General features: G+C 38.1%; 1 protein-coding gene across 1 annotated transcript in view; it reads right to left on the bottom strand.

The window, feature by feature from the left end:
• Positions 1-503: 503 nt before the first annotated feature.
• IPO5 (importin 5) overlaps positions 504-10,831 on the bottom strand; it is a 37,655-nt gene continuing 27,327 nt past the window's right edge. Inside the window, exons 16-24 of the mRNA XM_032151143.2 lie at positions 10,728-10,824; positions 8,833-9,005; positions 7,414-7,525; positions 7,274-7,329; positions 6,204-6,326; positions 4,313-4,532; positions 3,184-3,412; positions 1,850-1,991; positions 504-1,246 (exon numbers count right to left, since the gene is read on the bottom strand). Coding sequence (XP_032007034.1) covers positions 1,160-1,246; positions 1,850-1,991; positions 3,184-3,412; positions 4,313-4,532; positions 6,204-6,326; positions 7,274-7,329; positions 7,414-7,525; positions 8,833-9,005; positions 10,728-10,824 — 1,239 coding nt within the window. The 3' untranslated portion in view covers positions 504-1,159. The remainder of the gene's footprint in view (positions 1,247-1,849; positions 1,992-3,183; positions 3,413-4,312; positions 4,533-6,203; positions 6,327-7,273; positions 7,330-7,413; positions 7,526-8,832; positions 9,006-10,727; positions 10,825-10,831) is intronic.

Here is a 10,831-nt window from a genome sequence, read left to right as displayed (position 1 = left end):
TTAACACTGAAGTTTTCAACAGAAGTCTATTAAGATGCCTTAGAAAAATTAAACAACAGCAAGTCATTTACTGCTATGAGGTTAATACATAAAGAAACATTCATACATTTTACTGAAATTTTCAGTAAATAACTTCAGCCATAATACTTACAATTAAAAGTTCAAAAGTTGTGTGTGGCTCTACAGCAATTATAATTTGCAATGAAAACACTAAGCCAAATCTTTTTGAGCTGATCAGAACAATCCTAGCTACAAAATTCGTTGAAATTTGCAAACCTTAAAAAGAACACCAATTGTGAATGGAATAGGTATCATAACTTAGCTTAAAGTGGAAGATGGTAAAAACTCGATGCTTAAGTCTGAATTGCACAAGGAAAATATTAGGGGAAAAAACACTCAGCTATTACTGATGGCCATTACTTTAAAAAAATATTAGATCATTCTTATATTAAAAACATGAAATGAATCCAAGCCAGACAGTACTGAGTTTTTACACAAGCCTCTTTTGTATTCAATGTTGTTTATTGAGGAGTGAATGAGAGACTACTGCCAGACATGCCAATGACACTTCACATTCAAGGGCTGGAAGCTGGAAAGCTTCCCGACTGAGTCACTGTGTAAGCCTTCTGGGAAAAAGAACCAAAGTGACATCAAATATGCCATCTTCATGCTTGTTGTTTGTCATCAGTTTTTTTCAACTTTTGGGTCTACTGGTTTGCTGGGTAGTAGGCTTCTTTCTACCCCACAGAAAGACTCACACTCCAATTCACAATGAACACTGAGTGCAGAGCAATTTGTGTGAACACACGTCTATACTGAGTAACTGTTCTTAAAGCTGTTTTTCCTTAAATTTCCTTATGTCTAATGAGAAAAATTAATTTGATTTCCCTTTCCCCTTCAGGTGGTGGGTTATACCAATAGAAAAATACTCTCCAGTGCTACCGCAGGACTTCCAGGAACTCCTTCAGTGGTCTGGTAGAAATCCATGGAAACTCCATTCTGCAACACAGTGCTGCTCTTCCTGCTCGTGGCTCTCCAGAAGAATGGCCTACACACAACACTACCGATCTCTTTTGCTCAAAAACAAAACAAAGAAACCTAAACGAAAGGGTAAGCGTTTATTTGGAGTTAGTTTTCTGGTGGGTGACATTAAGGCCCTTCACGCAGAGTTCAGGAGCTCCTGAATGGCGGCCTGCTGCTCAGGACTGAGCTGTGCTATGCACTCAGTCCACAGTCCTCCAGAAGTCTAGGGAAAGAAACATTTTCACAGACTTAGACAGGACGAAATGTCATTTGGAAAGATTTTAATCATCATCATAGGTAGACCGTAATAATGGCAAAATACCTTCTCCCTAGGTAGATTATTTTGATGAGTATCACTGTAAAAGCAAGAAATCTGTTCATTTCTTTAAAGTTCATTTCCAGTAAGTTTTCTTCATTTTTGCATTGATAAAGCTACATTAAGCTGGTAACATCTTAAAGTAACCCACATACCACATGAATATAGGAAGTAAAAATCATACAAAGTTTTTTGGAGGTGACAAGTTATTATTAAATCTCGTTTTTTTTTCTTCAGATAGGCAGAAAAACTACACAAAATAAGCTTGTGTTAAGCACCAACTGGTAGGCTCAAGATGTCCTAAGATGAAGGTTTTAATTCTAATAAATAATAAGAACATATGGATGGATTACATCAAGTATAATCCATTTGAGGCTTGGAGACAAGAGACTATGAAAATATAAAAATAAAATTCCCGTAGCTCATTAGATTTCTAGTTTCTTCTCACAGAGGAATATAAAGAAAAAAAGGTTTTATCTCCCCTTCCCCAATTCAACCAAATCAGCTTACCTGTACTTGGCGAACGACATTGGCCAGACGTTTGGCACAAGGATCTTCATGTTTAATTGCCTCGTGCATTTCTCCTTCCGCGATTATACTGAATATTTTGGGCAGATTGGTATTGTTTGGGCCAAGAACAATTGGATGATTACTGACAAATGAGAAGAAAACCTGAGTAAGTGAAATTTATAAGGAGAAATGTGATTATGTGTTCACTAAAATCAATGGCCTTTTAAATTCCGTAGGAAGAAAACCAGCCAATCTTATATATGAACTCTTTAGTTTCTTTCTATATAAATTAGAAAAAAAAAATACTGGGCTCATCTCTCAGGATTGTTTTAAGGGCCAAACAGAATGCTCTAAATACCTTATAAATAATTTGTGATGTGTTAAAAAAATGTATTGTATTAAGAATAAGTTTCTTAACACAAATTTTATTTTGCTACTACAAAATAGCTTCTAAAATAACTCTGAAGTTAACAAAAAATTATATAAACATTTCAAGAATAAACTGGGAAATAAACTCAGGCCAGTTTAATGGGAAAAAACCTAACAGCGAATTTAAGAGTTCTAGTCTTTGTCACTAAGAGAATTTCAGAGTGGTCGTTTCCAAGGGAGATGATCAAATAGCATGATTAAGACCTGGTCATTTCAGACACAGGAGCAGGTAAGGAGCATGTAGTCTGCAGGATGGCTGTTATATTCCTTAATGATATGCTCAATGGAAGACTCAAACGCATTTCTTACGTGAACCTGAACTTAAACAAGCATGGAGAATCTATCTGTTGGCCTATTGCTACAATAGGCCTATTGCTACAATAGTGGCAGTGGTTGTAGCCCTTGAATTTATTCATAACCTAAAAATAATAATAGCGACAGAGCTTAGATCTGACTGATATTTGGGGGGAACTTGGACTTAGAAAACAGACACTAAACAATATGCCCTTAGGTTGGGTTTAGTGGCTCATGCCTGTAATCCCAGCACTTTGGGAGGCTGAGGTGGGAGGATCTCTTGAGGCCAAGACTTTGAGACCTGCCTGTGCAAAACAGTTAAGACCTTGTCGCTACCAAAAAAATTTAAAAACAAAGAAATCACTAAAGTGCCTCATCTGTTGAATCTAATTTCATAAAGAATAACTCAAAATTAGACCTTATTATAAGGGCAATGTTAACTGTGATATGGTTTCTTAATATGATTTATAAAGACAGCACTATTATAAACCTATACAACTGAGGACTGTGCAGAGATCATGCGGTTAAACCTTAAAAGACTGATGTTAGGCAAGAAAAACCAGGAAGCACTGTGGAGAGGAAGGAAATAAGGTCACAGTCTGCTTTCCTACCTTTCAATCAGGTCACATAGATAATTGAAAGTCTGAACAGCTTCTTCTTTATCTTCATGTAGTGGCAGCCAAGACAACCAGTGTGGAAGGACCTCTTCAACGTTTACACAGTCAGGCTTGAACTTCATGATTTTCCCTACTGCTGAGATGCAATTCTCTGTAGCATTGACATTTTCTTTGGTCTTAGAATCCGCAGACTGAATAACTCTTACCAGCAGGGGAAGTGCTTCTAAAATAAGCATTTGAAAGAAGTTCAGCTAAAACCTCACATTTTCATGCAAATGAATATATATATTTTTGTATTTGGTTCAGATATTGACTATGGTAAAGAAATGTTAAAGTGTATGGGAAGTGTTGTCTTCTTGGCTATGTCATTACAGAATGGCAACAGAAGGGGGACTGCCCCAGCATGGACAGGAGCACTAGCCCTCTACTAACTGAGAGACCCAGAGAGATTAGTGGCCTCCAGATTTATAGTACTCACCATATCCTCCGAGGGTCCTTAAGCTTTAAAAGCTGCCTAACTATATTCCCCAGTAAGTTTTAAAAGTCCTATTCTGCCAGGCGTGGTGGCTCACGCCTGTAATCCCAGCACTTTGGGAGGCTGAGGCGGGCTGATCATGAGGTCAGGAGATCGAGACCATCCTGGCTAACACGGTGAAACCCCATCTCTACTAAAAATAGAAAAAATTAGCCAGGTGTGGTGGCGGGCACCTGTAGTCCTAGCTACTCGGGAGGCTGATACAGAATTGCTTGAACTCGGGAAGCGGAGGTTGCAGTGAGCCGAGATTGTGCCACTGCACTCCCGCCTGGGTGACAGAGTGAGACTCCGTCTCAATTAAAAAAAAAAAAAAAAAAAAAAAAGTCCTATTCTAAGGCTGTTGTACATTGCCAAAACGCAAAGAGAAATGCACCCTGGAAGGCTGGGGGCAGGGGATGTCTTTGATTCTATTTCTATGAGAATAAATCATCTTTTTATCATCTAAAATCCTAAATGCTACAGATGAGATGTCTGAAAACAGACTACAGCAGAAATAGGCAAATAATGTTTGGGAGTGTGGTAAAGAGTAAAGTAGGGATTCACAGGATGTCGGGAATGAAATGCACGTAACTGAAAAAGCAAAGGTACCTGTACAAAAAGGGCGATAATTATCTCCACCATACTGTGCCATGACTCCCAGGCCATATGCAGCTGCTTGCCTGACTTCTGGGCTGTTGTCACATACATATTGGAGCATTGGTCTTAAGAAATATTCTGCATATTTAAATGAGGCTGGACTACAGTGTTCTATGACATCATCAAAGATGCATAATCCCCATTGTCTGTCTGGCCATGGTCTATGTGGACACTACAAAAGAAATTCTCTTTTAAGCTTCAAATACTGGTGTACACAAACAATGTAAATAATTATTCACTATAGACTATCTGCTTACATTGATATTCCTGATATAGGCAAAAGAAAAAAGAAAACATAGTAACAACAACTTCTTGTGACAACGATATTCAATCAAATACATAGATTTAATAAAATTTAGGTTTCAAAGACTTGTATGATTTGTTACAGAACTCTACAATCTGACACTATCACACAGAAGAACTGACAGTGGCAGCATTGTATATAAATTTACTTTGTAAAAAAGACAATGGTAATGCTACATTAAAAAATACAGTAATAAAAAAAGCTGCAAAGATCTTAATTTATAGCATTTATTCAACAGGCTAAGTCATGTGTGCCTGAATCTTTTAAAAAATGTAATGCACTACTTAATACAATAAAATGCAAAACTGAAAGCCAAAAAGAAAAATTCTAAACATCTGATGATAGCTGCTAATTTATAATATATTTTTAAAAAACCGAATACATGGCCAGGCGAGGTGCTCACGCCTGTAATCCCAGCACTTTGGGAGGCCAAGGTGGGCGGATCACAAGGTCAGGAGATGGAGACCAGTCTGGCCAATATGGTGAAACCCCATCTCTACTAAAAACCCAACAAAAAAACTAAAAATAAAAAAAAAACAAAACAAACAAACAAAAAACTGAATACACATAGGCCATTATATGATGTGTTGATGTAGGTCCATAAATGGAAACACATGTATCTACTACTGTGATGGGGGGTGTTAATGGTGCTGAGGCCATGCACGCACAGGGGCAGAGGCACATGGGAAATCTCTGTACCTCCTGTTCAATTTGGTTGTGACTCTAAAACTGCTTTAAAATAGGAAGTCTAGGCCTGGGCGCAGTGGCTTATGCCTGTAATCCCAGCACTTCGGGAGGCCGAGGCGGGTGGATCATTAGGTCAGGAGTTGGAGACCAGCCTGGTCAACATGGTGAAACCCCATCTCTACTAAAAATACAAAAAATTCGTCGGGTATGGTGGCGTGCATCTGTAATCCCAGCTACTCAGGAGGCTGTGGCAGGAGAATTGCTTCAACCCAGAAGGCAGAGGTTGCAGTGAGCCGAGATTGTGCCACTGCACTCCAGCCTGGGCGACACAGCAAGACTCCATCTTGAGAAAAACAAACAAACAAACAAACAAAAAGAAGTCTATAAAACATTTTTAAAAAAATCAAATATATGGGTGAGAGAAGACAAAAAAAAAAAAATATATATATATATATATATATATGCCCATTATCCATAATCCATGATTGCTGGTAGTATATAACAAAGATAATTGAATTATCTATGGTCCACTAAAAAAGAAGTAACCATTCTGTTTCCTTTTATTAATTTAGGAGGGCACAGATAATCTGAAATAATAAAAAAATCACTTGTATATCTTTCAGATGTGTTAGAACTGAATTGGCCTATGGAAAACCAAGTTAGGAATCTTCAAGCATATAATGAATGAGAAAACATCCAGGGTAATGCAGTCAACTTGATAAAATCAAAGATGTACAATGGAAACAATCATTTCTGAGACCCATTTTAACTTCAAGCATTAGATTTTACACTGCAGTGAAAAGAATTCCAGGTAAACTACGGAAAACAACTATTAAGAGAGGTAACACTTACAATGAGGTTGACAATTAATGGAAGCAGCTGTTCAAACCATGGTAACACATTTTCTTTGTAGCTACTGAATATTGAGTGTAAAATATCTGACACTTTGGTCAGAATATAAACATCATTATCATCCTAAAAAAAAACACACATACACACCCATATGGATTAAAAAGTATATTTTCTATTATCAATAGTTAACATTTATAAAAGCCTTAAAAAATGCAGAAAATCAATTTCTCATTCCTGTCTTAAGGGTAAATCAAGAGTCTAGAGACTGGAGTAACCTTCAAGGGTGGGTTATCATGTCTCTTACTAATCAAAGGCCAGTCCTACCTGGAAAGACAAAGGTGTGTGGCAAGAACCGTATTTATTGCAAAGATTTTCCTTGGAACATACTTAAAATAAGATGGGTTGAAAAATTATCTCTAATTTCTACATTCTGAAACGAAGGTGTTTTTACTATTTTTACTTTGTTTTCAGCAGAATAATCGTAGTTTCGGGGTGGATGGTGGGGAGAACGGGGTCTCGCTGTTAGTGGCAATTTGGGCCTACAAGCACGTGGGCACCTTCAGGAAGCTGGTATTACCTACACGGTAGCACTGGCCCACCAAGCGGCCACATATGAGATGCTAGACTCTAAACCACACAATGAAGTATGCTTGACAGTCCTAGATGGTTTGATGAGAGAACTAAGTAACATGGTGAAAAAGGCCCCAGACTGTCAACAGTGTGACTCTGGGCAATCATTTAACATTGGAATTTTAGGTTACTCATCTTTAATATAGTGAAAGTACCACAAAATACAAATGGTTGTTGTGAGCAGGATGTAAATGAACTAGGTAAACCTCAAGGTGTTTTGTTGAATGAGGTATTACAACAAAATGCACATAGCACCAAAAGACATATCAGTTTAATTTCAAATTACTTATTCATAAATGAAGAGAGGAAATATATCTGACTCCTCTGCTAAAGACTGATAATTACATCAGAATGACGTCACATAAATCAGAAACTGAGGCATTTACAAGTCTTTCAGATGCAAGTGGTCATGTAAGTAAGTTCCAAAGGGAATAATTTACCTCATCTTGTAGTGACTCTTCGACCTGTTCATCATAGTCTTCATCTTGTCTTTTAACTGAAACACACCCAAATAAATGTTTTAACTGATCGCCAAGATGGTAAAGGATTATATTCAGAAATAAAAGCATGGAAAACTTACCTTGTCGTAATTCTTGATTTTTAAAATGTTCTTCAAGCTTTGCTTTCAATATACCTCCCAGTTCTTCAAAGTGTTCATTATTAAGGCATCCATCTCCCATTACTTCAATGCACTAATGAGGTTGAGGAAGGAAAGTAATCCATAAGATTAGGGGTGTTTAGAGTCCAAAGTTAAACTCCACTAAGAATCATATGGAAAAATGAACACAGTTCAGTATCCTGGAATATTAATTATTTACATATGCTTAGCTTGTATTTGTTAGAATGACAGCATTTTAAAGATTGGAGTTAGAAAAAAATATTTTCTTTTAAACACTTCTGAGCACACCTAGGTGCCAGGCATCATGCTTGGTACTGAGGATTCAAAGATGGAACACACACGTATATATATACACACACACCAGCTCCTAAGGAACACAATTGCTATATCCATACTCCATACACACAACATACAAGGAGAACATTGAAGGAAGGGCATTAGAGGTAGAAGAAATAATATAGGCAAAGGTATGGAAGCATGCTGTCTTTGGAAAAACAGAAGGAATTCTGAATTACAGGAGTGTAAATAAGGACACATAAAGATGCTGAGAAACTGTAAATCTTCAATCAAGATTGGAGCAAACTAGAGTTGTGCAAAATGGGAGTGACACTGTATGAGAAAGGAAGTGACTCAATGAAGAGGAAGGCAGTGCTTGAGGAAAGGAGAATGAACTGAGAGGAAAAGAAAGGAGACATCTGGAGTAGACCAAGTGAGGCTATTTCAATGGCATGAAAAAGAGATGGGGCAATGAAAAAAAACAGAGAAGAATTGAGGAAAGTGTAAAGAATAGAAACTGGAGATGGTACCCAAGCTTCTATAGTTGGATTATTAAGTGCAAGACTAAAATACTATTCAGAATTTCTTCTCTTTTTCCAAAGAATGCATGCTTCCATGCTGTTACCCATATCATTCCCTCTACCTATACTGCCCTTCCAAGGCAAATTTACCCTCTAAAACAAACATAATAATACCAAAATATTACAACAAAAAATTTAACATTTTTATTTTTTAAAAAATCATACACTACAGCATATAAAAATTTATTTAGCTGGCTTATATCTGTAATCCCAGCACTCTGGGAGGCCGAGGTGGATCACTTGAGGCCAGAAGTTTGAGACCAGCCTGGGGAATATCTACTAAAAATACAAAAAGTAGCCAGGTGTGGTGGCACATGCCTATAATCCCAACTACTTGGAAGGATGAGGCATAAGAATTGCTTGAACCCAGGAGGCGGAGGTTGCAGTGAGCTGCGATTGTGCCACTGCACTTCAGCCTGGGTGACAGAGCAATACTCTGTCTCAATTTTTTTTTTTTACTTTTAGCAAGACTAATAAATGAACATACAACCTTATACTTATTTTTTAAGAGAAAAATACTCACCTTTGCAAAAGAATGCATTATTTCTGAGAGGACGTCTGAATCTGGTTCTGTACCAATGGCCTTAATTAGAGCATCACACATAAAATGCCACATCTGTGTGAGATACTCAGGACCACGGACTCTTGCACACTCCAGGAGGAGAGGCATGGATTCTGCTGCTGCCACTCGAACACGTTTCATTGTTAAGGAACCTCAAAAGACTGTTTATTATTTTGCTTAAATGTTAAAGGGTTCAATGCACTAATAGGAGTGCTAGGCAACTTCTGTTTATCTAAGATACCCAAGAGCTTGTGTTAAATATAAAGCATGTATAAAAACAGAAAAGACATACCTCCTGTCACCTCTGTCACCTATAATAGTGGCAGGAATGAGTCCAGCAGCAGTGAAGGGCTGCCTACTGCTCAAATGTAAACCAAAATACAAAAATGACTATGAAAGGACCCATGACCATTAGCATGCCTCAAGGTGAACCTACCTCAAAACCTTAGGTAGTATCTGTTTCTAATAAATGCAACTGAAGCATTTCCCTGAAAAAAACTACCAAGGACCTCTTCCTATGCTGGCCTTTTCAGTTTTCAATAAAGATTAAATTGCCTTTCCCTATCTAATCTCATTTATAAAATAAGGCCTTGATAACTTCCTCTTAAAAGCAATCCTGCTTTATCCTCTGGCATCCTGGGAAGTTAAGTCTTTGTTGGGTAAAAGCTGTCTTCTGTAAAGGATACCACTATAGGATACCATAAGAGGAATAATGACAAAGGGGCTTTGGAGTCAGGCAGATCTGGGTTTGTGTCTGGGCTCTACCACTCTCATGTGTAAAGGCATAAAAATGTATTGGAAAATATTAATTATGACTATCATTATGTTGAGAAGGATACTGGAACGCAGATGTCGGTGGATCACCTGAGGTCAGGAGTTCGAGACCTGCCTGGCCAACGTGGTGAAAGCCCGTCTACTTAAAAACAAAAACAAACAAAAAATACAAAAAATTAGCTGGGCATGGTAGCGCATGTCTGTGATCCCAGCTACTCAGGAGGCTGAGGCAGAAGAATCGCTTGAACTTGGGAGGTGGAGGATGCAGTGAGCTGAGATCATGCCACTGCACTCCAGCCTGGGCAACAGAGTGAGACTCTGTGTCAAAAAAGAATGCAGATGTGCCAAGCGATGTTTCCCCCCAAAGGTGCTATCCACATTTGAAATGTAGGATTCTCACTGCTACAGAAAGCTGACCATCTATCAGTGGTTCTCTAATCTATTAAGACAGGTCTTGCCAGGCACAGTGGCTCAGGCCTGTAATCCCATAACTTTGTGGGGCCAAGGCAGGAGGACTGCTTCAGCCCAGGAGTTTGAGACCAGCCTGGGCAACATAGGGAGACCTTATCTCTACAAAAAAAAAAAAAAAAAAAAAACATCATCATCATCATCATCATCATCATCAAAATCTAGCTGGGCTCAGTGTTGTGCACCTGGGTCCCAGCTACTTGGGAGGTTGTGGTTTCAGTAAGCCCTGATCACGCCACTGCACTCCAGCCTAGGTGACAGAGTGAGACACCATCTCTTAAAATAAAAGTCTTATTTTCTTAACATTTACCAAAAGATATTTGGGGAAAGTAGCAACTATATATAATTGTAATCATTTGCTAATTATCCTTAAATCCTTAAGTGGGCCACAGAAAGCTGACAAACATAGGATAGGTCACGTTTTCTTTTTCATGTTTTGGCACAAGTGGAAACAAAGGCACATGCAGAGAACCGAGTTTATCATCTCGAAGTACACTTAGTGCAAATACAATCAATCATGGTGAAGTCTACTTCAGTGAACACTGTCTAATACTCCAAGAAACTACAAGTTCACTAGATTTAGACATGTTTTGTATTCAAAAGTTGTAGGATATCATCGTGGAAATAAAATTTCAGTAAAGGGACCATCAGTTTGACAACCTGTTCGGTGTACTCCACAAAGCCTTCTTTTAACTCCTTAGCATAGCAAACCTGTAAC

This window comes from Hylobates moloch, unplaced genomic scaffold, assembly GCF_009828535.3.
Source record: "Hylobates moloch isolate HMO894 unplaced genomic scaffold, HMol_V3 SCAFFOLD_4, whole genome shotgun sequence".
Taxonomy (NCBI): Eukaryota; Metazoa; Chordata; class Mammalia; order Primates; family Hylobatidae; genus Hylobates; species Hylobates moloch.
The sequence above is the reverse complement of the archived record's forward strand: the minus strand, read 5'-3'. Positions and strand labels throughout refer to the sequence as shown.